The 19,927-nt window shown below is 35.3% G+C and overlaps 1 protein-coding gene across 1 annotated transcript in view; it reads right to left on the reverse strand.

Annotated features, from left to right (window-relative positions):
* Positions 1–18,558, reverse strand: part of LOC137927341 (leishmanolysin-like peptidase) — a 132,554-nt gene extending 113,996 nt beyond the window's left edge. The window contains exon 1 of the mRNA XM_068771135.1: positions 18,311–18,558. Within this exon, the coding sequence (XP_068627236.1) occupies positions 18,311–18,469 (159 nt within the window). The 5' untranslated portion in view covers positions 18,470–18,558. The remainder of the gene's footprint in view (positions 1–18,310) is intronic.
* Positions 18,559–19,927: the final 1,369 nt, after the last annotated feature.

The raw sequence follows: 19,927 nt of genomic DNA on the forward strand, positions 1-19,927 counted from the left end.
TAGAAGAATGCAAGAGCGCAAAAAAACAGTAATATGAAAAAGAAATATTATTAAATGAAATAAAAAGACCCTGTCCTTCCCACGACGAGAGACTACGAGAGGGCCCTAATAGCGGAAGTCACTAAAAACAAAAAAAATCACTTCAGTGCTACTGAAACCGCTGTACCGCGCCTTAGTTAAACACGCGGCGAAACGAGGGGAACATCGGACATTCCGTTCCGTCAGTTTGCCATTAATGTACGCAGCAGCGTTGCTCATGATGTTTCCTCAAGCTCTACTTCACCTCACTTTCCTATGGCGCGGTACGGATGTTTCAGTAGCACTGTAGTAAGTCCTTCCACCCTGTCTAAAAGATTAAGTATTCTGTTGAAAATTCCCGTATACAAAAAATAACACGGTCATCTAAATAATGTACTTCGACTAAATTCCCAACAACCTAGCTACCTGTTGACATAACCCACATACGTCTAAGTTCAATCAAGCTCACACAATAAGCAAAAAATATATAAACTTTGTTTCGAGACAAAATCACAAGGTAAAGTAAAATGATTAATTGTCTTACATAACTTCGTCTCCGAAGGTCCAACGAGCGAGGCCTCGGGTTATCATTCCAAATGAAATATTTAACAATCCAGTTAATATTGAATAACAGATACGCGAAAACTTTAAATGAGATACGGAATTTATAATTACTGTTTACGGGACCTTGATTTTAGAACCCGCCCGCCATCTTTATCTATAAGGACTACTACACACTAACACTATTTACAGATTGTCGGTAGATGCTGGAAACAAGCGGCTTCAGATCTGTTCTATTGGATATCTATGCTGCAGGCTTATGTCCAATACCATACGTCTTACGGCTGGAATGATAATGACACTAATTACTATTAAAGTTAATTAAACATTCAAGTTGAGAATAGGGAAACGCAGATTCAACAAAAATACGCCTTTTAATGGTTTAGAGTTCGGGCAACTAAACTGGAAGCGATTCCACCCACAGCAGCTCTTTCTCTACTGTTCTCACTATTATGAGTCTTGTTGTTCTTCACTTCTTTTCAGGATGTAGACTGACCTAGAATGCCTCCAGTATTAACTTTTATTGTCGTCTACGAGCATTCTAGTATGTAATAATTTAGATATTTGAAAGTTTGAAAGATGAGATTCTTGCAAGTCAGCTGCTGTATAAAACATCTGCAGTCGTTACAAAACTATAATTTTTATTTCAACTATTGATTTCAGTCATATCAACTTCTTGAACCTTCTCTAAATATTTTGTGGGTGACAGCTATATTGACGTTTCCTGCCTTCGTGACAATATCATACCGCCCATACCCTCATTATACCCTCTCCTTCATGTCTTTCATCTCCATCCAAAGGTTGTCTGGTAGATATCGCTTCGAGCGATAAGACCGCCTCTTGTACCTATATATATATATATATGTATATAAATATACATAAATGTATATATATATATATATATATATATACATATATATGTCTGCATATATATGTATATATTGTTTCTTTTTTAAAATTAATATCTATAGTGTACAGTAAAGTGTAAGTAAATAAATACCGCAAAGTTCTTCGTAAATTAGATCAGTGCTACCAAAACCGCTGTATCACTATAGTTCTATAAAAGCAAACCTATTGAATATATAAACGATCCTCTAGTGCACTCTTGAATTAGAATCCTAAAAGTATATAAAAATAAGTCTTAAAGGGTTGAATGTATTGCTCAATCATAAAGAAATAGCTTTAAAGATTATAGTAAATAATAATTCTTATTTTGAAAACGTATTTTTTAATTGATTATAAATACCCGGCGATAAATATTGCCTATCGATCTTTGGAAACTGACATCTTCTGATTTCGGCTTCGTAGAACATTATCTCTGTCCCACACTACCCATGTGACGTTTTGTCAGTCGTTGTTTTTCGTGCGACTGAGATAAAGCTTCAAGAAGCCGAAAATAGCCGATTGTCTCTTTCCAAAGGTCGATGTGCAATTTTTATCGCCGGGTACTTGTTTATTATTTCTGAAAACATTGATTTTTGTATACAGTCTATCATACATTAATCGACAGCAAATGTATATAAACGAATTCAATCCTTAATGATTTTACATCTGCAATCAATGAAAAATAACATTCATTAGTAATATTGATAATAAAACTTTATTTCTTTCCTTACAAATGGCTTAAAATTTTAAATTTAAGCCTTTAAATTTATACTAAATTTGTATGAACCCCCACAAGGTAAAAGCCTTCTCCAAAGCTCTCCATTTTTCTCTATCTTTGGCAACTTGAAGTCACCTGTGAACTGCGACCACGATCTCCTCAGCCCACCTGGCATTAGGTCTGCTTCTCTCTCTTGTACCTTGTGGTCCCGTTCTTTTTATAACACTTTGTATCCACCTGTTATCAGCGAACCTCACCACGTGACCTGCCCAGCTCCACTTTCTTTAGAGAGAATAGGTAAGTACATCTGTTATACAAGTTTTGCGAATGGCTGTGTTCCTTATTTTGTCTTTTAAATCGATATCCAAGTAGCTTCTCTCCATTCTTTTCTGAGTAGTCTGTATTTTTTTATTAGTCTTTTGGTCAAACTTCCTGATTTAGCATCCGTAGGTGAGGTATCGTAATATCTCAGAGTCTATAACTATCTTCTTGGTGGGCATTAGGAGATGTAATCTGAATATGCCCTTATGAGTCCAGTATTTTTTTTTCTTTGATGAAGTAAAACGCTTTACCTAGGTAGATATAATTTTTACATACTCAATTCTATTCATTAGTAATAAAACGCATATTAAAATTAATTTAAGGTTATTCCGTTTTATTTAACCTAGAAACAATGATTACGTCTTGTAAAATGATCAAAAACATCGCGTCCAGGGTCGAAATATAAAAAAGTTATTTTAGGAGGTGAACCGAGATCTGAGTCATATCTGCATTAATGTTCTTATTAGAGGTAGGAAATGCATGGGTGGTATATCCCGTTTGTACAATCTCTAGATCACATTGTTTTAAAAGACTGCCGCCATTAAAAATCACTTTTAAAGATATTTATTTAAGGTGAGCGACGTGTAGTATTTTCTGACCTTTTTGGTCCACTTTAATCTTTCTAAAATTTTTACACCCCCCTATGTAACATATATAATTTTTATGTTAAATCTAAAGGGTTAAACTTGTCTCGTCCGCTTTGGAATAACCCCCATTAACAAACACATTGCCTCCCTTTGGGACTTGGGCTCTATGTTGGGAAACACTTATGTAGAGTGTACATATTTGTACATGTTATGCGGAACAGTTACGACGCTATAGAGAGACATAGTCCAGTGGCAGATCAGATGATGGTCTTCACTAAAACACCACTTACTATCGTGAATTCAGCCACAGGACCTTCACTGCTGGTCACAGGTAACCCCCAAATTATAACAGGACCAGTTGGAAACGTCTTGTATCTAGTCGTCGTCGTCTTCTAACGCACCTGCAAATAGCATTGGAAGTGCCTTGAGAAGGAGATATACCATCTAAAAGACGAGAACACACGATTGAGTAAAAGAATAGTAACACAACGTGACAAAATTGATTCTATGTAATTGTAAACTCAAGTAATAGCTACTTCTGTGTCTCTCACGTGTCTCTCACGTGTCTCTCACGTGCATAAACAAAGTAATCCTTCTCTATAATTAGTAATCAAGATTATCCGTAAAGGAAAATGAAATGGAAAAAGACCACGACGAGGCAGACTTGTATTGTAAACAGAATCAAACTTTGAACAGATTTAATCAGTCAATATATCCAAACTGTGAACAAATCCTATCTGCAAACATTTCCAAGATGTGAATAGACCCAAATTGTGAACAGACTCATGCTGTGAATAAATGCAATCAGACAACATATCCAAAGCTGTGAACAAATCCTATCTGCAAACATTTCCAAGATGTGAATAGACCCAAATTGTGAACAGACTCATGCTGTGAATAAATGCAATCAGACAACATATCCAAAGCTGTGAACAAATCCTATCTGCAAACATTTCCAAGATGTGAATAGACCCAAATTGTGAACAGACTCATGCTGTGAATAAATGCAATCAGACAACATATCCAAAGCTGTGAACAAATCCTATCTGCAAACATTTCCAAGATGTGAATAGACCCAAATTGTGAACAGACTCATGCTGTGAATAAATGCAATCAGACAACATATCCAAAGCTGTGAACAAATCCTATCTGCAAACATTTCCAAGATGTGAATAGACCCAAATTGTGAACAGACTCATGCTGTGAATAAATGCAATCAGACAACATATCCAAAGCTGTGAACAAATCCTATCCGCAAACATTTCCAAGATGTGAATAGACCCAAATTGTGAACAGACTCATTCTGTGAATAAATGCAATCAGACAACATATCCAAAGCTGTGAACAAATTCTATCTGCAAACATTTCCAAGATGTGAATAGACCCAAATTGTGAACAGACTCATGCTGTGAATAAATGCAATCAGACAACATATCCAAAGCTGTGAACAAATCCTATCTGCAAACATTTCCAAGATGTGAATAGACCCAAATTGTGAACAGACTCATTCTGTGAATAAATGCAATCAGACAACATATCCAAAGCTGTGAACAAATTCTATCTGCAAACATTTCCAAGATGTGAATAGACCCAAATTGTGAACAGACTCATGCTGTGAATAAATGCAATCAGACAACATATCCAAAGCTGTGAACAAATTCTATCTGCAAACATTTCCAAGATGTGAATAGACCCAAATTGTGAACAGACTCATGCTGTGAATAAATGCAATCAGACAACATATCCAAAGCTGTGAACAAATCCTATCTGCAAACATTTCCAAGATGTGAATAGACCCAAATTGTGAACAGACTCATGCTGTGAATAAATGCAATCAGACAACATATCCAAAGCTGTGAACAAATTCTATCTGCAAACATTTCCAAGATGTGAACAGACCCAAACTGTGAACAGGCTCATGCTGTGAATAAATGCAATCAGTCAACATATCCAAAGCTGTGAACAAATTCTATCTGCAAACATTTCCAAGATGTGAATAGACCCAAATTGTGAACAGACTCATGCTGTGAATAAATGCAATCAGACAACATATCCAAAGCTGTGAACAAATTCTATCTGCAAACATTTCCAAGATGTGAATAGACCCAAATTGTGAACAGACTCATGCTGTGAATAAATGCAATCAGACAACATATCCAAAGCTGTGAACAAATCCTATCTGCAAACATTTCCAAGATGTGAATAGACCCAAATTGTGAACAGACTCATGCTGTGAATAAATGCAATCAGACAACATATCCAAAGCTGTGAACAAATTCTATCTGCAAACATTTCCAAGATGTGAATAGACCCAAATTGTGAACAGACTCATGCTGTGAATAAATGCAATCAGACAACATATCCAAAGCTGTGAACAAATTCTATCTGCAAACATTTCCAAGATGTGAATAGACCCAAATTGTGAACAGACTCATGCTGTGAATAAATGCAATCAGACAACATATCCAAAGCTGTGAACAAATCCTATCTGCAAACATTTCCAAGATGTGAATAGACCCAAATTGTGAACAGACTCATGCTGTGAATAAATGCAATCAGACAACATATCCAAAGCTGTGAACAAATTCTATCTGCAAACATTTCCAAGATGTGAACAGACCCAAACTGTGAACAGGCTCATGCTGTGAATAAATGCAATCAGACAACATATCCAAAGCTGTGAACAAATTCTATCTGCAAACATTTCCAAGATGTGAATAGACCCAAATTGTGAACAGACTCATGCTGTGAATAAATGCAATCAGACAACATATCCAAAGCTGTGAACAAATCCTATCTGCAAACATTTCCAAGATGTGAATAGACCCAAATTGTGAACAGACTCATGCTGTGAATAAATGCAATCAGACAACATATCCAAAGCTGTGAACAAATTCTATCTGCAAACATTTCCAAGATGTGAACAGACCCAAACTGTGAACAGGCTCATGCTGTGAATAAATGCAATCAGTCAACATATCCAAGCTGTGAACCAATCCTATCTGTAAACCCAAGGTTTGAACAGATCCATATTGTGAACAGACTCAAACTTTGAATACAAGCAATTAGTCAGCATATTCAAGTTGTGAACAAATCCAATCTGTCCAGGACTGTCTCTGAACAGCCTTATGCTATGAACAAACTCAAGCTATGAATAGACGGAGTTCTTGCTACCCTAAATATGTGTTCGTTCCGACGAAAAAAGTAGAAGACACATAAAAAAGACGCAATAGCAGTCACGTTTAGTTGAAATAATTCAAGAAAATCTTCGTTTAGATAAAATTGGTATGACATGCCGGTAATAACACGTATCCAAGGTTCAGAAATTTCAAACCTGCGTGGTCATGCTAGGTTGCTATGCCGAAAGGAGAACTCATTAGCATGCTCTGATAATGGAAACCGATCGAGCAGAAATTCAACTATTATGTACATTCCAGAAGGAATGGTAAACACAACCTAAGTGACAAGGGCTGTGGAGGTACCATAAAGGGTCCTTAAAGGCCCTTAGAAGTACGCAGTAAACCGAGTTTCCCTAGTTCTTGAGATTAGTTACTTCTTACACCGATACTTCATACATTTTCACGTTTAGCAACTGTAATAAAATCTAGACTAAGTGCCTTTATTGCTCTGTTACCTTACGGTTGGTTAAGCTATAAATGCTAATGTGCACATAGCATTAATACGTCATCATCGTTGAATTTCGAAGGGTTCAGAGTATGTACATATTTGAACTTTAACTTTCAATGCAATGGAACATTCGTCTTAACAAAGTCACTGTTTTTGACGATATAAAAACATAAATGAAACTAATTTATACAGTAAAATACATACTCATTATATAAAAGATTAAGTGACAATGGTGTTGCCAGTATTTTAATATCAATGTCATTATTTCAGCGGTAAAATATCCATACATTTATAATAATAAAATTATAAACATATTGAGGTTAAAAACGTGTGAAAAATGCACAAGGAAAATTAAACGATACGCTGCAACGAAGAGTAAATTTTCCATCACGCCAAGGATAATGACGTAGAAGTCGACCATTCGAGTTCATTACTACTACTATTTTTATTGACAATTTTTTTGGAAATCACACATATATAAAGTGAAGAATAACACCACCATCTTAAATAGTATATAATGATTGATTTTGATAGATGCTGTCACAATTCGACTAAAAAGTATTTTAACCTTTGACTTTATGTCAAATAACCTTTTACTTCTAAGTCCTTAGCACAAATGTGACTTTGTTCGTTCTTTTTCTCTTGTCAAAAGCGTTCTGTTTTGTAATGGACTTTTCCTCAGCTTTAAAGAGTCTGCAAGCCGGTATATGTTTAAAAAGAAGGTTCGAGAACTGTTAGCGGAAGTATCGTCATAACTATATATATATATATATATATATATATATATATATATATATATGCGTATATAAACATGGCCACTGATAATCTCTGCACTGCTTCAAGTTGACTGGTAGAGTATGCCTAAAGGCATTAAGTCCATCTTTACAAAGTTTGTAAAGGAGATGAATATATAAATAAGTAAAAATATCTAAACTATGTACGTTCTGCGTTCTGCTACTAGAATCCCGTCATTTAAGCCGCAGGTCGTTCACCGCTGGACATAGGCCTCCCCCCTTTCGAACAAATTTCGTCATTGACCTTCACAAGGTCCTCTGTCTACCTTTTGGAAGGATTTACTATGCTGTGCTTGCTGATCTGTGGTCATTCGTTAAAACCACGGCCTGGACTATGTCAGTAATTTTCGTCTACTGATCTCTCCATTTCGGATTCGCTCTTGACATATATGTATTTTCCATCGCTACTTATAAAGCACTATAAAATCGACTTGCGTTCGATTTATAATAGTCTGCGGGCAGCCTTATTCTGGGCGTATGACGGATTGCGTAATAAAACACCTATAGACTAAATAGCAGGAATATTTAGATATTACAATCAGCTTCGACCTCTGAGGCAGTGATCTAGTATTCAGCCCAACCGCTTCGAACCTTGGAACTATTTTGTTTGCAATTAGCATTCTGACCGGTGCACGTTGCAATCGGTATGCGTTGATGCATGGAGCTCTTCAGGTAAAGCGATTTATTAATGTTTGTTGCCGGAGGTATTCTATACTTAATAAATTTAAGTATTTAACTGAATGTAAATTAGATTCAAATGTCAAGTCAAACTTAACTATTTATAACTGAACATTTTATTTTGTAATCATTGTGTCATTTTCTACTATGTCAAAACAGTTGGAACTACACTCTCATTATTTTTAATGTAATTATACCTATTTTTTTACACCACAACTACACGTTCAGAAGCATATACACAACATCAACACTACACAGCTCTACTCGGGTAGAGCGGTTTACTACGTGCGAACGTCATTGTACAACTGGAATGCATCTGTCAGTTTTATTTTTAAGTTCACGGACCCTTTCGCTCCGTGAACTTAGTTCCGATGAAGCTGTAAAAACCCCTGAGCTAACAGCATCAACTTCAACCGAAACCCAAGCAAGGTAAACTCCGTATGAATCTCTCACGCTTTATCCGTATCGAATAAATAAAATACATAAAAAAAAATATATATAAAAAAAACTTATGGTTTTTGGTTTTCCAATAAAAGAAAAGAAGACTAGACTTTCAATTATACCAATTAGAAGCGGTGTATATCCAACTTCCAACGACCTTCACAAGGTCGTCAGTCAACCTTGTGCCCGAACGTATTACTCGTGCCGATTAGTGGTCGCTACTCCAGAATCTTAAGGCCATATCGACCATCTGTTCTGCGTAGTATTTGGCCAGCCAACCACCACTTCTACTTGCCAATCCGCTGGTCTATAACGGTTGCTTTGCGTAAACAAACCTCTTTACACTTTTCTCATACAAAAGCAAAAATAATTGCTCACAACGCCATCTATTGGATGACGAAAAAAATTATGGAATCTCTATACACACCTGGTATTATAAAACGGATGACATTACGCAACATACTCTCACGCAATGATTATGCATGGCCGTTGATGTGGCTCTAATGGTGGTGCCTGATTCTTTATTGATTACACACTTCCGCAATAAAAACTTAATCCACGTGTACGCTAATGGTGTGAACAATCAATTTGATATGTTAAGTTTTACCGATACATATGTACGAACAGCGATATTAAGTATACAGGTTGATTGATTATAAATGTAAAAGATTACAAGGGGCGAATGTATATGTCGTTAGTCATAAAAGGCTTTTTCACCCCCATCACCTGTACAGTGATCACTTTAAAACTAATGCGATAGACCAATAACTGCCGTAAAAAATCTGCACGGACAGATAGTAAACAATAATTTCTTTTTTATATCCAGCGATCCGAATTTTGAAAAAAATTGTTATTGTTTCCTAGACTAGCATTATCTGATACTCATACTGTATAATTTACAAATATTCGCGATGGAGCAAATCGCCTTTATTCAAGAACTACCTCCTAGAATCCGTGTAGACATAAGATAGAGAACCATTTGATTTTCCGATACACGAAGTGATTAAATGATTCAGAACCTGTCTAATAATATATACATTTATATATATATATATATATATATATATATATATATATGCATATGTAATTACACAGCGACCAGCGCGATTCAAATTCAAAGTAGTAGTAGTAAGATACTAGCCCGGAACGCTGTTCTGCCGAGAACGAAGTGGTAGTGAACAGATCACAGCGGACAGAACAGATGGCAGTTGAAGTCTTAAGTTTCTGGAGTGGAAACCACGGCTAGCGTAGCATACGACGTCCACCCACAATGAGGGCAGTCAACCTTGGTACGATCTTCGGATGACGCTGAATGCAGACAGGTACCCACCATTCCTATCATAAATTTACGGGGGAGACCTATGTCCGGCAATGCTAAAAATTTAAAAATCAAAATATCTATGTTCAAGTATGAATTTACATACGGTGTAGAATCGCAAATAGTTTTAACATTATAAGCTATCACTGGCTTGGAACGCTTATCTGCGGAGAAAACTCAACCAGAAACGTAGTTAGTTGCTATTTTTAAATGAAATACAACAATTATTGATATATACATTATAATATCAATCATGTAAAGGAGTCAATAAACCAAGTTTCACACCGTTCGACCATCTAAAAACACTCGAATGCTATAATTAGATTTAAATAATAATGCACTTTTAATTTTAGATTCGAAACTAAAAGTAAGAAAAGGTCCAATATTTAGCCACTTCCGCACACACAGGATGGACATGATAGGATGGATTTCCGCAAGGTAACGCCTGATTCCATTAAATCAGAAAAGGACCAATATTTAACCACATCCGCAAATGCAGTGGTAGTCGTGCAATAAAATGCACCGCCCGCCAGCCCGCTGATAAATGCGTATGCGGCAAACAATGCGAATCACACAACCGCCACCTTCAAATCGACTTCTGCGAGGTAACGCCTGATTCCATTAAATCGAAACTAAAAAACGTAAGGTCTATGATATGTCATGGAACAGCTTAGCTCACCACCATTATCACGGCATAAGGCTTTTCCTAAAATCGTAACGATGACCGGTTTTGCGCTACCCGCAACCTTTACAATGTCACCAATTAAACACGTGATCACTACAAACACACTTTCGACTCAAACAGCCGACGAGCAATTCTTCCTTGACCTTGGTATTTCTGCGATCTCCATCTCTGATTCGTTCTCTCTTCTACATTGCACTCTGACACACCGACTAAACGTGACGTCTTATTGTCAGAACCACTCGAACAATGATATGAGCTATAAATTAACAATTATATTTACGTCACAGACTTTGTATTTATAATTTCATTTTATAATTTAACAAAGCAAACAGTAATCGACTTTTGATCAGCAAATCGGATTTTACATCTAAAATTTCCACTGACGTATTTCAGCATTCAACTGTCGGCCATACTAATAAATATCAAAACGCCTTTCGGCTTTAACTCAATTAAGCTTCCGTCAGTTTTAGTTAACTAAAAGTTTAGCACTTAACATCGGTCAGTAAATATTCAACAACATTTATTCCCTCTTGACTTTACTATTTTAATATAAAGGTAACTTAGTTAATATATCCAGAGTATTATACCCTATATTCATCTATATAGGGTGATTAATTACAGGTATAAAAGATTTAAAGAGATGAATGTATATAACACGTTTGCTGTCAATTAAGATACGGTACACCCTATTCCAAAATCTATAGGGTTAGAAATAATAATTAAGAAAAGGACCAATATATAGCTACTTCCGCATATGCAGTGGTAGTCGTGCAACAAAGTGCACCGCTCGCCAGCTCGCTAAAAATGCGCATGCGGCAAACAATGCGAATTACACAACTACCACCGCTAAATCATTCAACACGTGCTTCACCCCTCCAGGGGGAATCTTCAGGAGTTATGTTTTTGGTCTCTGTGTTTGGTCTAATCGTGAAAAAGTGGCTAAATATTGGTCCTTTTCTTCCTTAAGATGGACTTTCGCAAGATAACGCCTGATTCCATTAAATATTAAAGAAATAATAACATAATAATACGCCACGATATCCGGTCTTGTATTACCTCTATTTAGAAACCTATCATCTTCACTATGTTGTCGTTCCATCTAGTAGAAAGCCAAACCATGTTGTTTCAGGTTCATGGTCAATCAAGAATGTTTCCGCTCCAACAACCATCGATGTACCTCACCCTACTATTTAAATTCTTCTTGGAGTTACGTCAGTGATCTTTCTTCTGCGGATATCGTCATCTCTTCTTTAATATCGCAACGAAGCTGGAGGCTATCCGTGGAGCCTCTCCATTGCTCTCTAGTGAACGACTACGTCTAAGATACATGTCATCACTGGCGAAACACACTGGTCAAGGACCTTCGTCTTTGTAGTGTTTTGGGTTTACTTAAAAAAATATATGGCAAAACAACGTTTGCAGAAATCACTAATTATTGGGGAACCGCAAAGTAATGTCGCTTCCTTAAGTTAAATTCACGCGACTACATTTTTGACAAGCTTTTATTTCTAATCAACAATATATTCACCTATTTAATGGAATTCTCTTTGTTTGGCACTAATCGGTTTAACATAATTCCTGAAGATACCCCGTGGAGGGGTGAAACACGTGTTGAGTAATTTGGCGGTTGTGTGATTCGCATTGTTTGCTGCATAGGCATTTATCAGCGGGCTGGCAAGCGGTGTATTTTATTGCACGACTACCACTGCATGTGCAGAAGTGGCTAAATATTGGCCCTTTTCTTAAATATATTCACCTTCCTTATCAACAACCCTTTGCCGTCCAGTATACAAATCAATACCGGAGCGGTAATAAATCAATCTGTTTTTCTGTTAAATATGTAGACAGAAACGACATAACTCTCCGACCATCCTAATATTTAAATAATTTACGTTTAATTTGATCGATAAATTGATTTTTCGTGTTAACTTTTTACATGTCAAATTCTATTTAAAAGTGACACATGACATTTTGTTTTCCGCTTAAATCGCTGTCAAATTTCTACAGCCGAACGCATCTTTTTACATAAAGCCATTTAAAATTAATGATTAATTTTCGGATAATTTTGACATTGCAAAAGTGTTTTGTAAAGGTTGATTAATTTATAATTTCGTACAATTTATATTTAGTAATGCTGTTTGAAATAAATTGCGATTTCTGTTTTTGCACTATTACGACTCCGTATTTGCAGTAATCTCATTGGCAAACTCGCAGTCGTTCAACAGACCATGGAAAGGGACACGGTTTTGGGTTTCGACTTATCCCAACGGATTGGCACGGTGAAGTGAGGGTGGGTAGATCACATATCTTGCTGCAAGTGCTGGACTGGACACCACCATGGGTTAAGCTCATCGGAAGATGCTGGATGCAAGCGGTTTCCAACCGGTACTATTAAAAATCTATAGTGGAGGTTTATGTCAGTAAAGGATCTCTTACTTTTGAAATGGTGATGATGAAGTTTAATAGTCTAGTAGATGATAACTGCGTCTTACAATTGTGAATCAAGGGTTCGATTCTAGGAAGGCGACACTAATATGGCACATCACAAATGGTGAAGAAGAATATTGTGTGCAAACCAGCGTACCCCGGAACTAAGAATCTGAGAAATACATGTAAAGCATTAGTTTACTATGGGACTAAGTTACACTGTACCCTTACATTGGGGGGTTGGTTTCCGAGAACGGGGAACATATACAATTAAAACAGACTTTATACCGTCAAGTTATAATCCTGCCGTAATCTAACAGAAAAAAATAATAAAGCATGTTTCAAAGTCTACACTTTTTTTATTTCTTTATAATTAACAAATCATTACTTACAGAAATAAATTTTTAATAATTTTATCAATCTAAGACAATTCTAACACGCCATTTTATAATTGATTTCAAATGTTTGACAGCAGAAAAAATGTAAATAATTAAGTTCTGATGATATGTAATACAAAAACGATATTTTTCATTAAAACAATCTTATATAAAAATATTGATAGACACATTATAAATACAATAAATAAAAATAAACTCGTAACACCTTTAGAGGTCTGAATGTACGCATATATAATTCAGGTTCATAACATATCTTAGATATTCATTTACTTAGTTTTAAATCTAAAAGTAAAAGTATATCATTAAATAAATCTTATTATAGCATTCAAGAGATTTTAGTTGACCGAAACGTGTAGAACTTGATTTGTTTACTCATTTACATGAATGAAATTACAAACACATCTGAAACTGTTACATTTCATTTATGATAGCAAATGTTGAGTTAATTGCTGCTCTTGTTATCTAGCTTACTATTTATAGTGTTAAAATATTCCACGAATCAGAAGCACACGTAAATGCCTACTTCAGTGATTCCCAGAGTGGTCTATATCGACGGTCTATGACAACCTGCAAGGGGTCTACGTCAACGAAAAAAAATTTGGATGTCCATGAAATGAAAATTGGGGTCCACGATAGTGGATCTCAACACATACACTGATAGTCCCTATTTACTTACATCATACTATCTTATAATATCAAAACATTTACATTATTTATAAAAGTACCTATGAAGTAAAAAAATTATTATATATGTTTATAAAATTGTGTAAGTTGTAAGATTCGCTTTGTGTTCGCAATACATTTTGAACATACACTAAACTTCATTACAGTTAGAATTTTACAGGAAATTAATATCAGGTAAATAGGGGGTCTACCCAACACGGAAAAACATGGGCAAGGGGTCTAGGACACAAAAAAGTTTGGGAAACTCTGGCCTACTTGAATATAAATATTTTGAATTTTTTAATTCGACATCGTCATTTCAACAGTGAGACGTTCATAGCTAAACATATGCCTTCCACCTGTGATATCTAGTTGGAAGCGCTCTGCATTCAGCGTCTTCCGAGGATCATAACAATGTTGTCTGCCTTCTTTGCGGTCTTTGCTTGGAGGTTCTACGCTACGCTTTTGGTGGTTTCAACTCCAGAACTTTAAGGCCCTAGAGGTCATCTGTTCTGCGCGCTATGTGGTCTGTTTACTGCTACTTCAATATGCTAAATGGCAGAGCCAAGTCGGTTATTTTCGTTCGTTTACCTATCTTCTCATTCCTGATTCATATTTACATTCGTACACTACTCGTACATTAAAATTGGTTGAACCGTTCTAGGGTTTTCCACCGCTTATAACGTGAATCACAATTTACTATTGTCATATTGTACACGACCTCTCCTTAAACACATTCCAAACTCCATTAACTACACGTGACTAATCACTTTTGTATCTGTGGTTTTACTTCATATTTATATCATCTGTGGCAATAGGAACGCGGCAGAACTTTGCCGCCTTTTTGCTGACAGGACGAGTTTTAAATAACTCACAGTCATTTGACCGTATATGATATGCGTGCATTATTTGAATAAATTACATTGCGAACTCATTCGTGGTGCGATCGATTTACTTTATTAACACGCTTGTATTGTTATAAAAAGGAAAATTTAAAAACACAGTCCACACAGAAAGTTTTGTTAAAAAGATATTCATTTTAAATATGGAACGCTTGTGAATTACGATTAGACTTCAAAAATAATTTATATAGGAGTAAAAATATTTTTATATGCTGTGGACGCAGGAGCGAGCGGTATTAACGACATCTCTCTAACCTGCTGAAAGATGAAGACCTATCAAGAACGAACTGCAGCACATATCTAGAATGGACTTCTAGAGCATAAGTAGAATACTACAAATTTGGTCAGGTAGGGAAAGGTGTTTTATCGGTGAAGGTGATCGCCATTACATTGCAAGGAGGCGTCCTCGGGCCCCTCTCCTTACAACGCGATGGATCCGACACCCACACGATGATTTCAATTCAAATTTCCTTCCAGTAATAATGTTACATATTTCAGAGTGATCATATTTCATTGAAAGGAAAAGTTTTAAAGTTTTGTTGACAATTAAGTTATGCATTCACCCTTATAGCTTTTACACCTACAAATAATCATCCTGTATATCTCTCTTACTCTTACTCACTACCCATAAGAATATAAGATGAAAAATGCAGTTAATTTCACACACCTTCACAGTTTACATTTAAGTTATATAATTAAACATTACTAGTGTTTATTTACACTATATTAATGTAATTGAAAGTTACTTACGTCGCAGTTTATACGTAGATAGTAAAATATATTCTTTATATACGAAACTTTAAATAGATTACGAATAAAAGTATCCGATATTGCCCAGCGGTTGGGCAAGTTAAAGTGACAGTGGGCCGACCTATAAAAGACGACTGCAGGGTTTTAAAGTTCTGAACTGGAAACCACAGATCGGCATGCCTGAGATGTCCATACATAAAGTGGACAGCCTGCGGTAAGATAATTGGGAGACGCGGGATTTAATTGACTTCCAAATGATTCTAATCTATGAAAGTGTCAGTCCAGTAGAGGTTCAAATTTAAAATTTCTTTTTTCAAGTAGGCATTTGCATAAGTTTTTGTATCATCGATCATTTTAGCTTTAGTAAGCAAGCTACAACCGGCTTCGAACGCAGATCTGTTGTGAACAGCCGGCCAGAAACTCAACAATTGCTCTTTTAAAAGAAATTTAAAAAAAAATTAATGTGTCCACTATAATATCAACCATGTAAATGAGTCAACAAACCAAGTTCCACACATTTAGATCGATTATAAAGTCTTGAATGTTATAATAAGATTTATTTATGAATATACTTTCAATTTAAAAACTAAAGAAAGGAAGGTCTAAGACATGTTTGCACAGACTTATTAAGACTAGGGGCCACTCGGGCAAATCATGAACTGATGGCGGACCGGCCGCCAGAAGTATAGGTAATTAATTTTTTTTGGTTTTAATTCTGGAATAGAATTCAATATTTTTCGAATGTACGAGAGTATTATTTTTGCTGTCAGCGGGCCACCGGTATTCGACCGGCGGGCCGCGGTCTGTGCATCCATGGTCTAAGATATCTCGTAGATTTTTATTACATATGCGTAAACTCATTGGTTTATTATTTATTATGTAGGTCTGGTTTTATTTAGTTCATCAACAAAAAATTACTAGAAAATAAGAAGTAGAAGAACCAGGAGGTAGGATATCATGAACATCTAGAAGAATTCTTTACAGGAGTCGAAAAGCTCCTTCGGAAGTTTTGTCTTTAGGCATCAGCTTGTCCCTCAGATTTAAAGGTCTGATACGTTTAGTCCAGAGCCTTGGAGGTCAATAACGAGTCACTTAAACGGACGCTCCATAGAGTGACTGAACAAAGCACCTGACCTGTCATTTCATGAGTACAATTAATATAAACATACATTATCATCATCATTTTAACCGAAAGACGTCCACTGCTGGGCATGAGCTTCCTAGTAGGTTTTGAACACCAGTTGAAAACTGCCTATATCAAAAAAGATTACCAAGTCGTTACTCCATCGTGTAGGTGGACGCACTAAGCTGCGCTTGTATCTGATCTCCTCTCTTGAACCTTGTGACACCAGCAACGCTCGTTTCCACTATCAGATCCAGGTCTGTCCACGACTACTTTAACTAGCTAATCCAGTTGACTATGTAAATTGCTTTTGTTAGTCTTTGGATCTCATTCCTTATTCGATCTCTATATTATTCATCTCCCTTTCAGCAGAGAGTATCCCACTGCAAGGCATAGGCCTCTCCCAAATATGCCAGCGACTTTCCGCGACCTTAACTATGTCATTGTAACCTAGTGGCGGGGAGTAAGAGTCTGACACTGCCTGGGCCCTCCATTCCCAGGCGTCCTATGTAAGATTTCCCCCCTTCGTCTAGAAATTGTAATTAGAAATATAGGCTTTGACTACGTTAGAGAAAACTTTATATGAAAAATAATATATAAAAAACCTAGTGGGGGGGGGGAGGCTTCATATGCTGTGTCTACCGGCTCGTGGTAGCCACTTGAGAACCTTTTGACATCAACGGCCATCGGCTGTACAGGCGATGTACTACTGCCACTGCCATTTCAGACAAGCAATTCTTCGAGCTAAGTTAGTGATTTTGATTCTTTTGCAGATCTTTATATTTCTAATTGGACCTTGCAGAAACTCATTATTACATATTCAAAAATAAGATTATCTAATATATAAAATTCTCGTGTCACGGTGTTCGAACTTGAACTCCTCTGAAACGGCTTGACCGATTTTTACCAAATTTTATACGCGTATTTAGTAGGTCTGAGAATCGGCTACTATCTATTTTTCATACCCCTAAGTGATAAGGGTTGTTCACCCTTAAATTTTTTTTTTTGACGAAATTTTTTTTTATTTTTTTTATGATACAACATACAAAAATACATACAACCCTAAATTTTCACCCCTCTACGATCAACCCTTATTTTTAAATAGAAAACTAAAAATATTTTTTTTGCAAAACGTTTGCGGGATCAGCTAGTAATCTATACATATATAAACGAGTAGTTCGTAATTATAAACGTATATATTAAACAATATATATATACACATTTCATTTGGATAATCTTCGAAAGTAAAGAGTAACGTAGTTGGTTAGAAAGCATGAAACACAATTAGCTTTCTGCATTGTGTTATTAACATAAATTGAATTACAAATACCAGAGTTTTCATTGCGCATAACCTGAAAGGTACTAAATTAATTATAATAATTGCATTAATATATATCTCTTATTGAATCCATACCTGATCTTCCTTGGGATGCTCATGGGTGCAGTGTACATGACGATGTTCAGTAAGCAACAACTCATTTACAAATGTATTACATTTTACATGATTTAGTACAAACAACACTAAGTACAGACGTAACACACGCACGCATCCACTATTTATTATGAACGACATTTTAACCGTTTCACACAGAACACAACTGTTTGTTTACATTTTAATAATTCGCATTGAAATCAAACAAACATGCAGACGACTAGCAATTCGCGTTGTGACTATCCACTACTCGCTTCGAGCGTTCGAGTGGCGTATGTAAAGAGTTGCCAGTAATATAGTTCAGTATTCCTGAATTTTTATTGATATTCATTTAAATGCTCGTCTCTTGTGTTCAGTATACGAATTTATATGTATATTGAACTTATATATATATATATAAATAAGTTCAATAAGAAGAATCGAATTTATATATGTATATATATGCAAATGTAAATATATATAAAATATGTGTATGCACATATTTTATTTATTTATGCATATACATACATAAATATTTACCTTATGTTTACATATACATACTATGAAGGCATGCATGCAATGAGTTTTACGCTTTTATATTTTTGTTACGTTGCTCCCTTATTTCGAAATATTTCATAAATATCTTATCATTTGAATGTAATATTTTTTATTTCCTCAAAATAAAAGTATTAATAACTTTAAATTTAGACGATAATCACACAACCATTAATACTTAACTACCACTTAACCACACATGGAGAGCTCATGTCACTTATATATATAAATGAAACACTTTTTGTCAACATTTCAACAGAGTTATTGTCTATCTTACACATTAAGTTATTCTTAAATATAATATGTTTTACTTTCTTTATATATGTATATGTATGTTATGCTTTAACCCCACTGTTTTTAATCACATATTACATAACGACGTATTAAATATAAACATTGGACAGGGCTTAGCAGCATCTATAGTCGTATTGACACTAGTATCTATTAAAAAAAACCTAGCATCAGGAAAATAACAATAATATATAAATATATCGATACTAGTTTGTATTTTATTTAAAAAATACTAATAAAGAATTCATTTAACATGAAAAGCAATTTCTTAGCATTCTTGAGTACAAAATCAAGTAAAATTATTTTTAAATTTAAATTAATACATTGCAGTATTTTATTTGTATTTAACAAACATTTTATTGATTAAGCTATCTTTTTTTGAAATAATGAACACATAAAATTACCACAAAAAATGGTAAAAATTTTAAACAATGACATCCCAGGTTGCGTCAGCTGTGACGCCCACGGACATTTTGATTCTGCCTATCGTTGTACTCTTTCTCACCCAAGCGGTACGAAGCATGTTAGAAAGAGAAAGCTGCTATGATAACAGCGAGAGTGACAACTAAGTAGAGTTAAGTTTTAATGCCATGTGTACATGACATCAAATTGCAGCAATAATAAATTTATTGACTTCAAAATTAAAATAATAATAAATTTCTAAGTTATCTAATACTATTATAAATTCAATTAAAAATATATATCACACATTAATATTGATTTTCTTTTAATTACGTACAATTAAACAGACAAAGTATGCATAAAAAAGTTATT

Source organism: Battus philenor, unplaced genomic scaffold (assembly GCF_028537555.1).
Source record: "Battus philenor isolate CCGP_79_NKW_IND1 unplaced genomic scaffold, ilBatPhil1.0.hap1 SCAF_30, whole genome shotgun sequence".
NCBI lineage: Eukaryota > Metazoa > Arthropoda > Insecta > Lepidoptera > Papilionidae > Battus > Battus philenor.